The sequence below is a fragment of the Vigna unguiculata genome, chromosome 9, assembly GCF_004118075.2.
Source record: "Vigna unguiculata cultivar IT97K-499-35 chromosome 9, ASM411807v1, whole genome shotgun sequence".
Classification (NCBI taxonomy): Eukaryota; Viridiplantae; Streptophyta; class Magnoliopsida; order Fabales; family Fabaceae; genus Vigna; species Vigna unguiculata.
In genome coordinates this window covers 22,800,653-22,818,985 of record NC_040287.1, presented here as the reverse complement: position 1 = coordinate 22,818,985, position 18,333 = coordinate 22,800,653, and the positions used below count along the sequence as shown (strand labels likewise).

The 18,333-nt window shown below is 35.7% G+C and overlaps 2 protein-coding genes across 2 annotated transcripts; both read right to left on the bottom strand.

The window, feature by feature from the left end:
• Window positions 1-13,027: 13,027 nt before the first annotated feature.
• On the bottom strand, window positions 13,028-13,858 carry LOC114163566. Its single transcript, XM_028047871.1, has one exon. The coding sequence runs from the start codon at window positions 13,856-13,858 to the stop codon at window positions 13,028-13,030; it is 831 nt and encodes a 276-aa protein (XP_027903672.1).
• Window positions 13,859-14,752: 894 nt separating this feature from the next.
• Window positions 14,753-18,333, bottom strand: LOC114163565. The gene is made up of 2 exons (XM_028047870.1): window positions 18,252-18,333; window positions 14,753-15,921 (listed from the first exon to the last, which is right to left on the bottom strand). The coding sequence occupies exons 1-2, from the start codon at window positions 18,331-18,333 to the stop codon at window positions 14,753-14,755; spliced, it is 1,251 nt and encodes a 416-aa protein (XP_027903671.1).

Below are 18,333 nucleotides of genomic sequence, written 5' to 3'. Positions count from 1 at the left end.
AGTTTGTTTTCCTTTTTGACATGCTTCACACACTCTATCCTTCTCAAACTTGAGTTTTAGTAGTCCTTCAACCAGTTGTTTTCTATTCACCTGATTGAAATGCTGCATGTGTATGTGACAAAGTCTTCTATGCCATAACCAAGTATCATCCTCTTTTGTAAGCAAACAATGGATGCTAAATGATGCATGATGCAGGTCAAGTAGATATATATTATTGACTCTTTTGCCTATCAAAACAATACTACCATGTGCATCATATATCAAACAACTATTTGGTTCAAACATGACTTTAAAGCCTTTATCACATAGTTGACTTATACTTATCAAATTGTGTTTGAGTCCTTCTACCAGCAGCACATTCTTGATGTTGAAAGAGGATTCATTGCCTCTGACTCCATTTCCAAGGATTTTTCCTTTGTTGTTGTCTCCATAGGTTACAAACCCTTCCTCCTTAAACTCCAACTTCCAACTTATCTCCTTTTCTTTGTTAGCATTTCGACATTCAATTTTGATATGTCCTTGTTTTCCACAGCTATAACATGTAAAATTAGAAGAGTTTGATTCATTGTGTTTAGAAGTATACCTCTTGGAATTACCTTTGATACCTTTCCTTTTGAGATACCTACCAAACCTCTTGACAAGGAGATTCAAGTTCTCACTTTCACTTGATTCAGCCACCTCATCCTCGAGTTCCTCATCCTTCTTGGTGCTAGTCTTCACGGCTATGTTCTTAACCTTTTTCTCACTTGACTCAAGCTCATTAAGCCTTTGCATCTCAATCTCATGCTCCCTAAGCTTACCAAACAATGCAGCTGTAGTCAAAGTGGATAGATCTCTTGTTTCTGAGATGGTTGTGACCTTTGGTTGCCAAGATCTATCAAGACACTTTAGCACCTTGATGTTTAACTCTTCCTTGTCAAATTCCTTACCCAAACCTATGAGATGATTGACTATGTGAGTGAATCTCTTTTGCACATCCGCTATGGATTCTCCTTGTTTCATCTTGAATAGCTCATACTGTTGAATCAAGGCATGCTTTCTTGCTCTCTTAACATCATTGGTTCCTTCATGATTCACTTTAAGAACCTCCCACATTTCCTTGACACTCTTGCATTGTGAAACACGAAAAAACTCATTCATGTTGAGAGATGAAGTGAGGATATTCTTTGCATTGCAATCATATTGGGCTCTCCTCCTTTCCTCCTCATTCCATTGAGTCCATGGCTTATTAACCTACACATCATCAACAATATGCTTAGGAGTATATGGTCCATTTATGATTGCATCCCATATCCCTTGATCTATTGACTCAATAAAGATTTTCATCCTAATTTTCCAAAATTGGTAATTAATGTCACTAAACATAGGGGGTCTATGAATTGAGGCACCTTCACCAAAGGGTAACTTGTTTTCAGCCATTCAAGTAGTTCAAAACAAATTTAGGTCCTTACTTGAGCAAATTTCAAGTACCTAGTTCTGATACTAATTGTTAGTTTTGAAATGGTTGAAAAGCCAAAGGGCGGGGGGTTGAATTGGCTAGTTAAAAAATTAGGCTTTCTTTGCAAGCTAAAAACCACCTTTAATTGAATCAAATATGTCGCAACCTAAATTGCGAAGGGACGACGAACTAAAAATAAATTCATTTAGAAAAGAGATTTAGAAGTCGCCACCATAGTTTATTCAGGAAAACTATGGAAAACCATAAAAATAAAATAAAGTCTGTAAAAACCAAATTTAGGGTCTGGGAGTCGGTTACGCGTAGGGAAGGTATTAGCACCCTACAGCCCTCGCCCTATGGCGGTACCTTTAATTAAATTTGCAAAAGAGATGTGTTTATTTTAAATATTTATTTTTCCCATAAGAAAATATTGAACAAAATTATTTTTTTGATTAAAAAGGACCCGACAAGGCTTAACCTTGGTCCTACGTATTCTTATAAAAAAATGACAAATCAGGGCTACGTAGTTCTTTATAAAACTATTTGATTAAATGATTTAATTTTTGAAAAATTTCATTTGACATATTTCAAAAGGAGTGTCATGCGACGTGAGCGGTCGATTAGACACCAAACACATTTTTTATAACTTATTTATTAAAAAACAAGAGTGTCGTGTGACACGAGCGGTCAATTAGACACCAACACACATTTTTATAACTTATTTATTCAATATCGTGTGACACGAGTGGTCAATTAGACACCAAAACAAAATCTAATAATTTTTGCATTTTTAAAGAAAATGTCATGCGATGCAAGCGGCCGATTAGACACCAAAACAATTTTTATATTTTTATTTTAAAAAGAAGTGCCATGCGACGCGAGCGGTCAATTAGACACCAAAACAATTTTTATATTTTTATTTTAAAAAGAAGTGTCATGCGACGCAATCGGTCAATTAGACACCAAAACAATTTTTATATTTTTATTTTAAAAAGAAGTGCCATGCGACGCGAGCGGTCGATTAGACACTAAAAGAGAAAGAAAAATAATAATAATAATAATAATATTAAATTTTTAGTTATTCTTATTTTTATCATTTTTTGAAAATTATTTAATTTTTATTTCAATTAAAAATATTTATATTGTTTTTGAAAATGACGTGATTGAAATGTGAAATTTACTTAAAAAACACGGAAATGTGGTACATAACGAGAAATACGAGGTGCATAAAGTAAACGTGGGGTGCATTAAAGTAAAACGCGGGGTGCATAAAGTAAAGTAAACACATTATATCTAAGAAGAAAATAAAGGAGTAGGGTGTGTGCTTAGTGAAACTGTGAGTACGTAAAGTAAACTAAAACTTAATGTAAGGGGTGTCGGGTTATTACATTGGGGAGTTCATGAAGCAAATAAATAAACAAAATCCAATATTAAAAGTAGGGGTGCATAAACTGAAATACGGAGGTGTGTGAAGAAAAAACCTTAAATCTGCTAACCTTAATAAAAACATAGGTGGTACATGAATGAATTATGGTGGTGCACGAAGCAAAAACTTAAACTTGCTAACCTTAATAAAAACAGAGGTAATGCGTTAATGAACTATGGTGGTGCATGAAGCAAAAACTTAAACCTGCTAACCTTAATAAAAGAAAAGGGGGTGGTGTGTGAATGAACTGTAGTGGTGCACGAAGCAAAAACTTAAACAAACCCTAAAGCCATATAAAAACACAACATCTCAACTCTTACTTCGTCTCCTACCTTCTCGCAAAACACCATTGCCGCCCCAACTTGAGACCTTGACCGCCGGCAGCGACGCAGCCAACAACGGCGCCGGCCGCCATCGCGCCACCAACAACAGCGGCGGCACCGCCATTCATCTCCAAAAACCAAGATTGTTTCAACTATGACTCACCTTTTCCTTTTCGTGCACTGCGAACTACCTTTAATAAAGGATTCTAACACCAACTATGGCTGCCCCACGATTTCCAAAATAGAAGTGCTCACTGTCGAGCCTCTATTTGTTTACAGTGAATCAAACCCTTTTCAATTTCCTTTCTATTTTAGATTATTTAAACCCAATTCTCTTTTATTTTCAATTTTCCAGTTTTAATTCATTGATTAACAATTTCAAGCAGCATCAGATGAAGGGATTTCACGATTCATACCATTTATCGCATAACAAAAAAATAGAATGGGCAGAACATCGTGTCAAAAATTTAAAGATTGAAGATTTTGCGTACCTTATTTATGTCTCAGCTTTTTTTCTATCACTGTTCCCTCTGTACTTGATTCTGAATGTTGTTGTTTATATTCCTTTTTGCACTATTGTTTCTAATACTGCTCCATTCTTTTTTCTTCCCTGTTGCTTGTTCGGTGAACCAAAGTAGAAGAAGTTTTAGCTTCTGTTTCGTAAAAAGTAAAGTATTCCCCCTAATGCAAAGAAAAAAAAATGTCTCCCCCCTCCAAATAAAACAAAACTTTGTATATGAATGTTGGCTTCAGTTTTTCTTCACGATCCCTCCACTCTGTGCTAATGAAGTCATGAATAGCAGTTGAAGTAGAAGTTGAGATAAAAAGAAATTGTTCCCTCTAATCCTGCAAATAGCTTTATTTTCATTTTTAATTTTTAATTTTTTGAAATTATTAATTAATGAAAAAACGAAAATATATTTTTTAATTATAGAAAAAAACAAAAAGATTATTTTAATTAACGCTAAAAAAACATAAATTAAAAACTTTTATTAATTAATTTTTATTATTATCTTTTAACAATTTATTATTTTTTTATCTTTTTTATGTAACACTTATTTTAATATATATATATATATATATATATATATATATATTATTTTATTTTACTTTATTATTTTATATTATTTTTTTATTTTAATATTATTATTGTTATTTTATTTTTTATTTTTTATTTTTATATTTTTATATTTTTTATTTTTAAAACAACATTATTTGCCCAGACGAAATTAGGTGTTGACAGTTGCCCCTCTTTTCTTAGATCTTACTAGATGATACGAAAAATTAGTCATTTTCATATCATCAAAGTAAAATATAAGAAAAGACAGAAACACTAATTTCATCCGGGCTCTAAAAAGAAATCACATCAATGCAAACATTTAAGAAAAAGAATGACCATTGCCTTTGCAGAGGGCCTTGATATGAAAGATCGATGACCATTGCTTTTGCAGAGGGTCTCGATATGAAAGATCAACGACCATTGCCTTTGCAGAGGGCCTTGATATGAAATCATAAGAAAATCAATGACCATTCCATCAAAGAGGGTCTTGATATGAAAGATCGATGACCATTGCTTTTGTAGAGGGCCTCGATATGAAAGATCAATGACCATTGCCTTTGTAGAGGGCTTTGATATGAAAGATCGATGACCATTGCTTTTGCAGAGGGCCTTGATATGAAAGATCAATGACCATTGCCTTTGCAGAGGGCCTTGATATGAAAGATCGATGACCATTGCTTTTGCAGAGGGCCTGGATTTGAAAGATCAATGACCATTTCCTTTGTAGAGGGCCTTGATATGAAAGATCGATGACCATTGCTTTTGTAGAGGGCCTTGATATGAAAGCATATGAAAATCAATGACCATTCCATCGAAGAGGGTCTTGATATATATAAAAAAGTAATTTGAAAGTATGATATCCTAGTTTAGACAATATGAATGCATGTTATGCATGAATCACCTAGAACCTTTGTCTTTTCATTTTTCTTTCCCTTTCATCCTCAATCACTCATTCTTCATCATCATTTTTCATTTCATTTTTCATTTTGTTTTTCATTTGTCATTTTTTATTTTTCATTCATTTATCATCATTTTTTCTCTTTTCCTCTCTTGCTTTTTTTTTTAATTTTTTTTAAGAAGACACATGTCTCTATAATCACTTGCTTTTGCAGTCATCAAATTCAATGCATGTTCATAATTTATTTTTCTCATTATCACCTCACACTCTATATGAGAATCATGAGGAATTAGGCAAATCTTTGCATGGAATGAGAGCACCGTATGCCTTACATTCTCTTTCTTGATGCACAATACATCTCATGTATGCTTGAACCCATGGATAGACGTTACACAGTTGATGAAATTTTGTGACAGCAACTTGTTTAAATGAAAGAATTTTGTATCAAAAAAGGATTGCCTCACTTTAAAACTTTTGACTAAAATTAACAACTGACTGAGTTTTTTTTTTTAATATATGTCATCATCCAAATTTTGTTTCTAAGTTATTCCCATGAACAAAATTTGACAAGCATTTTTCAATCAGTGTGGAGTTTTATTAGCTTGTAACGTGGCTTAGGCTTAAGGGTGTTGAAAGAAATAGATATTAAAGGCCCAAATAAATTATTAATGGCATTTTGTAACAAAGATCGTTTTGCAAGATTATCACCTTGGCTATCCTCTGGGGTCTAGAACTTTTAAAGTTCTCTTCATTCTCAATTTTTTTTTCAGCCATTCAGATTTTTTACTTTATGACTTTCTTTGTATTTCCAATTTTTGGCTTTTCTATTGAAATGCTTTTTTCACTTAATTGAGTCCATGTAATAGCCCTGCAATTCCTTACATGTTGATGATCCTTATTCAGGGATATTTTGGGAAACAAATTATTATTTTTTGGCTCAAAAAGGGTACAATGGAAACATATTTTTAAATCATTTTTTGGATAAGAAAAAGATGGCCACACATCATTTTAAATCTTGATTGCCCCATTTTCTTCAAAGAGCTAACTCAGTGACAAAAACAAATGGCATCAAACACATATCACTGTTTATTTTTGTTTGCGTGTATAACTCTCTTTTTCTTCTCCCTCTCTCTCTCTTTTTGCTTTTTCTTTTTTTTTAACTCAGAACAGCTTTTTTAGTCAAACAGGGCTATCAAAAATGTGCCCCAGCATACTGTTTATATTCTCTTTTCCTTTGGCAAATCCTTTATCTTAGGAAAATCTTCATGAATTGGGGTATTCAAACAACATGAGTGTAAAATGCTTCAAAATAGGAAGTACTTGATCCGCTACCCTCAATGCCACAAAACATAGACGAACCATATCTCCTCACTCTGATTAACTCTCTTCACTTTCTTTCGCCTCTTCTAGCGATGCACTGTATTTGCAACTGCATAGTCTAACAATTTTGACTTGTGATCTTCTCTATTTATTTTGCTCACTTCCATGACACCCTTCACGAACCACTTTGGGCTATACTGAATGACTTGTACTTCCTGATTTAAACCCATGGTATTTTATTTCAAAAAGCTCAATGTGATGACAAAAAACACTTACAAAAGAACGTAAAACAAAATTACAAAGAAAGCATAATGCATAATATAATGAACCATAAGAACAATGTCAATATTTCCCAATCATTAACAGATCATTACGCATAGAACTTCTTTACTGCATTTGAGTTGATAGGTAGAGGTAGCTCTTCCCCATCCACTTTTGTGAGAACTAGCGCACCACCTGAAAATGCCTTCTTCACTACGTATGGGCCTTCATAATTTGGAGTCCATTTCCCTCTGTGGTCTTTCTGTATAGGCAAAATCTTTTTCAAGACTAGATCACCTTCATGAAACTCTCTTGGACGAACCTTTTTATCAAATGCCCTTTTCATCCTTCTCTGATACAATTGTCCATGACAAGCTGTTGTTAACCTTTTTTCTTCAATTAAGTTAAGTTGGTCAAATCTAGCTTGTACCCATTCTGCTTCTTCTAACTGAGTTTCCATTAACACCCTCAGAGATGGGATTTCTACTTCAAAAGGAAGGACGACTTCCATCCCATATACCAAAAAGAAAGGTGTTGCACCAATTGAGGTTCGTACCGATGTACGATATCCGTGTAGGACAAAGGGAAGCATTTCTTGCCAATCTTTATATGTAATCACCATTTTCTACAAAATCTTCTTTATATTCTTATTAGCAGCTTCAACGACCCCATTCATTTTTGGGCGATAAGGAGACGAATTGTGATGTTGAATTTTGAATTCTTCACATAGATCTTTCATCATTTGATTATTCATATTAGTTGCATTATCAGTGATAATTTTATTAGGCAACCCATATCGACGTATCAACTCATTTTTTATAAACTTTACTACCACTTTTCTGGTCACATTGGCGTAAGAAGTTGCTTCCACCCATTTGGTAAAATAGTCAATTGCAACCAGAATGAAACGATGTCCATTTGACTCCTTCGACTCTATGGCTCCAATAACATATATTCCCCACATTGCAAATGACCATGGTGCAGATAGAACATTTAAGGTTGTAGGAGCTATATTAATATTATTTGCATAGGTCTGACATTTTTCACATTTTTTCACATGCATGTAACAATCATTCTCCATAGTCAACCAAAAATAACCTGCTCTCAAAATCTTTTTAGCCATAGAGTGCCCATTCATATGTGTACCAAAAGCTCCTTCATGAATTTCTTTTAATATCAACCCTGCTTCTCTTGCATCGACGCATCTGAGAAGTACCATGTCATGATTTCTTTTATACAAGACATCCCCATTTATAATAAAACTTGAAGCTAACCTTCTCAAGGTTCTTTTATCATTCTCAGAAGCTGTTTCAGGATATTCTTGTGTCTTAAGATAGCACTTTATATCAAAATACCAAGGCTTACCATCTGATTCTTCTTCCACTAAATAACAGTATGTTGGTTGTTCATAACTCCTCATCTTGATCATCGGCATCCCCTCATCTTGACTAATTTCAAACATTGACGACAAGGTGGTCAAAGCATCAACTAATTGGTTATCCTCTCGTGGAATGTGATGGAACTCAATGGAATCAAAATGCTTCATCGATCCTCTAATGTATGATTGATAAGGGATTAACTTTTGGTCTCTAGTCTCCTATTCCTCTTTTAACTGATGAACCACCAATGCCGAGTCACCATACACCTCCAACACCTTCACCTTCGACTCGATAGCTGCCAAAATACCCATAGCGCATGCTTCATATTCTGCAACATTGTTGGTACAACTAAAGCACAATCTTGCTGTCATCGAAATGTAATGATTCTCTGGCGAGATGAGCACTGCCCTTATTCCATGTCCAAGTGCATTAGATGCTCCATCAAACAGTAATATCCAAGCCTTTCCATCATGGCTACCCTCCTTTTCACCAAATAGGGCAAGAATGTCCTCATCTGGGAATTCAGGTTGCATAGACTAATAATCTTCAATGGGCTGTTGAGCCAGATATTCTGCTAAAGCGCTTCCCTTAACGGCTTTTTGAGTCACATAGACTATATCATATTCTGATAACAACATTTGCCATCGAGCCAATCTATTAGTGAGAGCAGGCTTTTCGAAAATATACCTAATTAGGTCCATCTTAGATATTAGCCAAGTAGTGTGACTCAACATATATTGACGTAAACGATGTGCTGCCCATGTTAATGCACAACAAGTTCGTTCCAACATAGAATATCTTTGTTCACAACCTATAAACCTTTTGCTCAAACAATAAATGGCATGCTCTTTCTTCCCTGTCTCATCATGCTGCCCTAAAACACAACCCATTGATTCATCCAACACAGTTAAATATAAAATGAGGGGCCTCCCCGATACTGGCGGATGTAGTACGAGAGGATCCTGCAAATACTATTTGATTCTATCAAAGGCTGCCTGACAATCTTCATTCCATTCCACAACTTGATTCTTACGCAACAATCTAAATATTGGCTCACAGGTGGAGGTTAATTGGGAGATGAATCTAGCAATGTAGTTTAGTCTGCCTAAAAACCCTCGCACTTCTTTTTCAGTATTAGGAGTTGACATTTCCATTATTGCTCGCACTTTATCTGGGTCAACCTTAATACCTTTTTCACTGACAATAAAACCCAACAACTTTCCTGATTTTACACCAAAGGTGCATTTAGCTAGATTCAATCTGAGTTTAAACTTCCTTAACCTCTCAAACAATTTTCTCAAATTAACAATGTGATCATCTCCTGATTCAAATTTAGCAATCATATCATCCACGTAAACCTCAATTTGTCTATGCATCATATCATGAAAAAGAGTCACCATCACTCTTTGATAAGTTGCCCCAACACTTTTAAGTCCAAATGGCATTACTTTGTAACAAAATTTTCCCCAAAGCGTAATAAATGTGGTTTTCTCCATATCTTCCGGTGCCATCTTAATCTGATTATACCCGGAGAATCCATCCATAAAAGAGAATAATGAAAATCTAGCAGTGTTATCCACCAAGATGTCAATATGTGGCAATGGGAAATTATCCTTAGGGCTAGCTCGATTCAAATCCCTATAATCAACACACATTCGAACTTTACCATCCTTTTTTGGCACATGGACAATGTTAGCCACCCATTGAGGATATTTTGCTACCGCCAAAAACCCTGCATTGAATTGCTTCTTCACTTCTTCTTTAATCTTTAGTGACATTTCAGGTTTCATTCGTCTTAACTTTTGTTTAACCGGGGGACATTCTTCTTTAAGTGGAAGTTTATGTTGCACTATATCAATATCCAACCCAGGCATATCCTGGTATGACCAAGCAAACACATCTCTGAACTCTTTCAACAAATCGCATAATTTTCCTTGTACCTCCTTACTCATGATGTTACCAATTTTAACCTCTTTTCTCTCATCTTCATCCCCTAGATTAAGTATTTCAATGATCTCTTGATAAGGTTTTATTTCTCGGTCTTCTTGTTTCACTAACCTTAACAACTAAGAAGAAGGTTCCCAATCGTCTTCATGATCATCATCCATATTATCGATAAGGTGCTCAAAATTAGGAATATTGACATCATTATTTTCAAAACATTCATTGTCATATCTACATTATTTGGATTTGTAAAAGAAAATAAATAGACAAACAAAGTATGTAGTGAAAGCAAACATAACTGAACATCACATTAACTGAAAACGAAAAGATAGAACCAGTTCATAAAGACATCCTAGAATGTTTTGGAGAAAAACAAAATAAAAAACAACAAGTATTACATTTGATTGAACTTAAACACCACAGGTAAATTCACGGTCTTCCAATTATCGATCTGTATGTTGGGAGGACAGGGTTGCACCAAACTAGAACTTCCTTCCCCAAATTCATGTTCAACAACTACAACTTGACTAACATTGATCCATCCAGCACTACGAAAGCTCTTCTTCAAGTCACAACTAGAGATCTTTCCTACCCTCGGCTTACGACCCTGCAAGCCAGCTAAGCTTCGTTCTTTCTTTTCCTCCATTAGTCTTCTTTTGTCCTCCTTAGTAGGCTTGTACCCCAAGTCGTATCTATTCTTGTTCTCAACAATTTTTAGTGGAAATATTGGTCCCTGTCCGACTTTGCCTAGGCCTTTTCCATATTCATAACCTTCTCTCAACATAACCCTTGCCATCATCAAAGAGGCACATGACAAATATGGCTTAATCTGTAATGGTTCAACATATGTATTCCCCACAATTTCCAGAGCTTGAAAAGTCGTCTCAAGAGCTTCCTATGTTGTTTCAATATATCGAGCAGATGACAGACCACTCACCAGAAAATCTTCCTCTCCTGAAACTGTTACCATCTTATCCCCCATTACATACTTCAACTTTTGATGTAAAGTGGAAGGCACCACCCCTGTAGAATGAATCCAAGGTCTACCAAGTAAACAACTGTACGCCGGTAAGATGTCCATTACTTGAAAAGTTATTTGAAATACACATGGACCAACTTGAACTGGCAACTTTAGTTCTCCCATCACCTCTCTTTTGCTACCATCAAAAGCTCTCAATATCATAGTACTTGGCTTCATAGGGAATTTATCACGTGAAAACTTCTCCAGCGTCACCTTAGGCATCACATTTAGGGAAGAACCATTATCAATCAACACACGAGATATAACATGGTCGAGACATTTAACAGATACATAAAGAGCTTTATTGTATCCTCTTCCTTCAACTTGTATCTCATCATCCAAAAAGTAAGGAAATCATTAATGGTAATATTATTAACAATCCCTTCAAATTTATCCAACGAAATATTTTGTTCAACATGAGCCCCACTCAGTATTTTCATTAGCAACTTTTGGTGAGTTGTCTAATGCATGAGCAATTCCAAAATCGAAATACGAGTTGGCATACGATTCAACTGCTCCACCACCTTGTATTCGCTTTGTTGTATGAATTTCAAAAATTCACAGGCCTCTTCATCTGATATTTCTTTTGTTTATCCTTTCTACATTCTTCCTCATCTTGTATCGTGTTTTCTTTTAATATCTCTTTTGCTTTTTCAATTCCATCATTTACTTTACTTCTATGGCATCCTTCCTTCCTTAGATCTGGTGGTGTAAAGAAACGACCACTCCTTGTTATCCCACCAAGACTTGATATATTTTCAACAATTGGACCTTCATGCACATAAGTGTTTTCAACTTGTTGTCCCTCACCTAATTCATGTATTCCATACTTCCATGGAACAACTCTATCACTTTCATAAGGAAAAGAGGAAGGTGTTTTTATCACCATGGGTTGTCTTCCTTATTCCATGAAAGAAGGTGCAGGTCTAGTGAAATGAATCACTAAAGGTTTTAGCGTGGTTAAATTGGACTGTTCACTAGTTTGTGCCAATACCTTCTTATCTTATTTCCATGAAAAACTTGCAGGAAATGCTTATCAACTAGCTTTTGCAACTCCAGCTTGAACTCCACACAATCTTAATAGAATGTTCGGCACCTGGATGGAATGCACATGCATTACTTAGATAATATTCACCTTTTACTAGCTCTCTCTTCATTACTAGGTTTATCTTCTTTGAATGTCAACCACCCAAAATCAATTAAAGATTGTACCTTATATTTGAGAGGAAAACACCTTTCTGTCGAATGCCCCTTTGCCCCTCCATGGTAGTCACATGTAGCATTTGGATCATAACTCTTGGGAAAAGGAGGTTGTTGTGGTTTCATTGGGCAAATTGCAACAAAAGATTTACAAAGACGCATTGATAACAACTCTGTGTATGTCATAGGAATGAGAGTAAAATCATAAACTTCCTCTCCCTTCTTGTATTGGTATTTTGACCAAGGTTCTCACTATCACTAGCAGCTGCTTTTTGAGGTTGCAACTGCTTGTTTGAAATAGGCTGTATTTGGTAATTAACAGGTGTACGGTTATCCCATGCGGATGCGGCGTGAACTTCAACTTCTTTTTCTTACTTTGATTAAAACTTGGTTTTTTGGTATTTGCAGCCACTAGGGGGCCATATGCAATTTTACCATTTTTTATCTCAGTCTCAATCCTTTCACCGATGATGATAATGTTCGCAAAATTAGAAGATATATTCCAATTCCCAATCATATGCTCATAAAATGGCGGTTGTAGTGTATTCACAAACATTGTAACCATCTCCTTATCATATAGTGGTGGCTCAACCTGGGCAGATATCTCTCTACAACACTGGGCATACTCTTTGAAAGTTTCCTTTTTCTTCATTGTCATATTTTGGAATTGTATTCTGTCTAGTGTTGTATTCATATTAAATTTATATTGCTTTATGAAAGCATCAGCTAGATCCACCCAAGAATGAATATGAGTCAGCTAAAGATGCATATACCAATTCAGCGCTGCCCCAGCTAGGCTATCTTGGAAAAAGTGGATAAATAATTTATCATCATAGGTATGGCCAGCCATGTTTCGACAATACATTGTTATATGGCTTTTTGGACACGTAGTCCCCCTATATTTCTCAAACTCAAGCACTTTGAACTTAGGGGGTATCACCACGTCAGGGATCAAAGATAAGCCTACAACATCACCAAATCCATAACTTTTATTCCTTTCAATAGCCCGTAGTCTTTCCTCAAATATCTTTAACTTTCCCTTGTTATTCTCATTCGATGAAATCACTTGAGCTAGTGTCTTTTCTTGTAAACCCACACCTACAGTCGAAACATGTGGTGGAATCGATACATTAGGATCTGTATAGGTTGTGATTCCAACCACACTTTCCCCTGGGCGTACATGGTTCCTAAAATCAGCCATCCCGGTTGACACTTGGAATTGCTCATTAGGTGATGAAACATGTATGCTTGTATTACCACCAGAAAATGGATTCTTAACTTGCTCTACATACTCTGCCATTGGAGGTGTGTAACCTAGGGGTAAGCCATAAGGTGGAAAAGCTTGAGATGATGTCCCTTGACTCACTTGATGATGTGGTGGGCAAATTGGAGGTCCACTTGATACATGAGGATGAAATCTTGGAGGGTATGAAGTACCACCGTCAACTGCTGAACTTTCTCCTGAACTCTTCATAGTCCTCAATGCCTCCAAGATCTGACCCATTTGATCCTTTATTTGGCTGATTTCACCCTTCACTTGGCTAATTTCTTCCTTAACTTCCTCATGTGCATTTTCCCAATCCTCCATTGTTTTGAAATTTGCCCGAGTTCTATAAGGGTGTCTCGGAAATTTTGTCGTATTCACTTACTGTCACTCTTCTATTTAATTCAAATGAAATGAGAAGGAAAAAGGAAAAGAAAAAGACAAATGCAAATGCAAACATTCTAGCTAGAAACTATAAAGTTGTGCAAATAACATTGCAAGTAATAATGGAAATTAACACGGAATAAAGTAGTCGATTCATCAGAAAATCCACAATGTTCAAAAGTTCATAACAATACGAAAAAGAAAGAAAGCATAAACATCAACTTCGAGCTCTAGCCACTATATTCTTCTTTTCCCCTACAAGCTCTCTGCAATAACCGAGGAAATCTTCAATTGCTTTTGGTGGATTGAATATAGGCATTGCAATCTCAGCATCAGTTAACATCCCGGGTACATCTTCAATTGCTCCGTTGGTTATAGCTACTAACTTTGGAAAACATCCTCTCTAATAGTTTGAAGTTCCTTTTAACTCAGCACATTCAGTTATCAATCTCTGATTTTCCTCCTCCGACTATGCCCGGTACCAACTCTCCTCAACCACTTTTGCTTCATAAGCTGATATTGTCTCTCAAACTCTTTGTTCCTATACTGTATGTCATTTTCTAACTCTGCTTTATACCAACGCTCTTCTTCTAGCTTTGCCTCATAAGCTGCTGTCATTTTTTCTGTCTGTTGCTCCATCTCCTTAATCCTAACTTGAGCATTTCGCAGCTTGTTTAATGCCTCCCTTTTGTCTCTTGCCAATTCTTCATATAATGAAATTTTCTCACATTCAGACAATGCCATCGCTTTCTTCTCTTTGCCTCTCAAAGCTAGCTCTTTGTTAGCTGCCTCGAGATCTTGTTGTACTCTAATGTGATGGTTTCTTTCCTCTCTCTACTTCTTTATTAATACATCACAAGTTCTGATCCTGGCTTCATTGTCATGTTTGAGATCTATATATTCATGGTGAGCTTTCTGAAGATCATTAACAAGCTTAACATTTTTCTGCTTCATCTTTTCTATTTCTTCTTTAAGGGTTTTGACTTCCTCACTTTCCACATCTTGTTGTTCTGGCATGAAGGCAACTGGTTTGAACGGTAGCTTCACCCCTTTAACCTTATCCATAACCCATTGTTGATAAGATGTCTTCTCCTTTACTACCCATGGCCTAAAGTCTTTTTCTGCACGCACCACACTGTCCCAAGCACTTCTAATTCGTCGGAGTAAATCATTAGAAGTCCCTTCTTCATAGCAATTCCACACTGCAACTAAAGATTCTGGATTTAGTGCACCTCGTATAGGATATCCAAATTGTCTTTGTGCTAATATCGGATTATAATTAACACAATATTTGGTTCCTATAAGAGGTACATTTGGGTACTCCCCACAATGTATGATATGTGATCTTTGCTGCCAGGATACCTCTCGTTTGATCATTCCATTATGTAACTTAGCAAAACAACACGCCCATTCTTGTGCTCCTTTAGCTGCTGGCTTGTAATTTGGACTAATATGAGAAGTAAACCATTTATATAATACTGGCAAGCAACATGACAACTTCTTCTTCTTAAATTCATAACGCATGTTCAAATTTCCATAAACATCAGCTAAGATTGTTGTGACTGGATTTTCTGCATTGATTTTATATGCTATGCAAACATTAATGGCTGAGAGATCAACAAAGTTATCGATGCTTGGGAAAATCATAATGCCATAAAGAATGAGTGCCAATACATCCATGAATGTTTCCCCCATGTCTTTATCAACCAATTGACGTAGATGCCCCTCTAGAAACCCTTGAGGAATGCCTTTGACGGTTCCCTTTGTAATCATTTTTCCTTCTAACTCTACAGGGTGTATTTTCAAAATTCCTGTTAGTGTTGAAACAGATGTATTTTGCATTGTATGCTTGTAAGGAATTTTTCCTTCTAATGGTAGATCTAGAATATCCCCAAATTCCTCTACTGTCGGCACTAATTGAAAATCCTTGAAGGTGAAGCATTGGAGCGGCGGATCATAGTATTGGATCAAAGCAGTAACAGCTGGAACCTGAGTATCAATCTCTAGAAGATTCAGTAAATTCCCATACTTCCTTCAAAAATTGTTCCTCTGGATAGTCTTCATCTTCCCCACCAACTCTCGAAGATAAGTCAAGTTTCCTTCATTTGCTCTAATTGACTACTTTTTTAGTGACTCTGAACCAGAATGCTCTCCAACTCCAGATTCCCTATTAATTTCCATTTCTTCTCCAAGAAAATGACACAGCTTTATGATTTTCTACCTAGAATGAATACAATGAAAACGTACAAAAAAAAAGAAAAAAATTATAGACTACATGATGCTATGAATAATTTACATAACTTATTACAACCCAAAGGAAAACACAAAGAAACAAATACAAATAAAAATAAAAGACAAAATAAAATAAAATAAACAGAAAAAGGAATTATAGGAATACACATCTCCCTTTCGTGCCTTATAAGGTTTAAGCGCGTCATAGGATTAAGGTAGGTATATGTGCTCACCAAGATAGTCTCCTATTTCCTAAGGATAAAAGGTCACTAGAGCTATAGCCCACTTCACGACATTTCTCACAACAGTTGGTAAACAACACGATGTAAGAGTATCAACTGAAGCAAACAGACTCTAGTTGGGGTTCTTACAATGACCACTTGGGAAGTACATCCACTGTGGCACTACTACACAATCCCCTTCTAATTCTAAGCTACTCAGACCCAAGTATAAGGCCTCGCTCATGTCATGTACAAAATATAAGGTGAGTGTGTGAAGGGAGAAAAAATGCAAACCTAAACCTCCACCTGCAAAAGAGATCCATACAAAAACATATTTTCTACCCTAAGGTTCAATATCCACAAATATATCATACACCAACAGGAATATAAAATATACATAAATCGAGAAGGGTAAAACAAAACATCTAAATTTAACACATCGCTTTCGCATATTCGATTAAATAGGCTTGACTCTCTAGTGTCCCCAGTGGAGTCGCCATCTATAGTAACCTAAATCGTGACGGGACGACGAACTAAAAATAAATTCATTTAGAAAAAGAGATTTAGAAGTCGCCACCATTTATTCAGGAAAACTATGGAAAACCATAAAAATAAAATAAAATTTGCGAAAACCAAATTTAGGGTCCGGGAGTCGGTTACGCGTAGGGAAGGTATTAGCACCCTACAGCGCCCGTCCAAAGGCGGTACCTTTAATTAAATTTGCAAAAGAGATGTGTTTAATCCTTTAAATATTTATTTTTCCCATAAGAAAATATTGAACAAAATTATTTTTTGATTAAAAAGGACCCGACAAGGCTTAACCTTGGTCCTACGTATTCTCATAAGAAAAAATGAGAAATCAGGGCTACGTAGTTCTTTATAAAACTGTTTGATTAAATGATTTAATTTTTGAAATATGTCATTTGACATATTTGAAAAAGAGTGTCATGCGACGCGAGCGGGTGATTAGACACCAAACACATTTTTTATAACTTATTTGTTAAAAAACAAGATTGTCGTGTGACGCGAGCAGTCAATTAGACACCAAACACATTTTTATAACTTATTTATTGAATGTCGTGTGACGTGAGTGGTCGATTAGACACTAAAAGAGAAAGAAAATAATAATAATAATAATAATATTATTATTATTAAATTATTATTTATTCTTATTTTTATCATTTTTTGAAAGTTATTTAATTTTTATTTCAATTAAAAATATTTTTATTATTTTTGAAAATGACGTGATTGAAATGTCAAATTTACTTACAAAACACGAAAATGTGGTACTTAAAGAGAAACGCGGGGTGCATAAAGTAAATGTGGGGTGCATTAAAGTAAAACGCGAGGTGCATAAAGTAAAGTAAACACATTATATCTAAGAAGAAAATAAAGGAGTGGGGTGTGTGCTAAGTGAAAACGCGGGTTCGTAAAGTAAACTAAAACTTAATGTAAGCGGGGTGGGGTTATTACATTGGGGAGTGCATGAAGCAAATAAATAAACAAAATCCAATATTAAAAGTAGGAGTGCATAAACTGAAATATGGAGGTGCGTGAAGAAAAAACCTTAAATCTTCTAACCTTAATAAAAACATAGGTGGTGCATGAATGAATTATGGTGGTGCACGTAGCAAAAACTTAAACTTGCTAACCTTAATAAAAATATAGGTGGTGCGTGAATGAACTGTGGTGGTGCATGAAGAAAAAACTTAAACCTGCTAACCTTAAAAAAAGAAGAGGGGGTGGTGCGTGAATGAACTGTGGTGATGTACGAAGCAAAAACTTAAACAAACCCTAAAGCCATATAAAAACGCAACATCTCAACTCTTACTTCGTCTCCTACCTTCCCGCAAAACACCATTGCCGCCCCAACTTGAGACCTTGACCGTCGGCAGCGACGCGGCCAAAAATGGCGCCGGCCACGATCGCTCCACCACCAACAGTGGCGGCACCACCGTTCAT

What these genes read in the sequence shown, in the direction of transcription:
- LOC114163566 (XM_028047871.1), bottom strand. Translation starts at nt 13,858, where the DNA reads ATGGAGGATTGGGAAAATGCACATGAGGAAGTTAAGGAAGAAATTAGC.
- LOC114163565 (XM_028047870.1), bottom strand. Translation starts at nt 18,333, where the DNA reads ATGAACGGTGGTGCCGCCACTGTTGGTGGTGGAGCGATCGTGGCCGGC. An exon ending in CGTCGCTGCCGACGGTCAAG is followed by an intron (nt 15,922 to 18,251) that starts GTCTCAAGTTGG and finishes TGAATCTTCTAG; the next exon opens with AGATTGATACTCAGGTTCCA.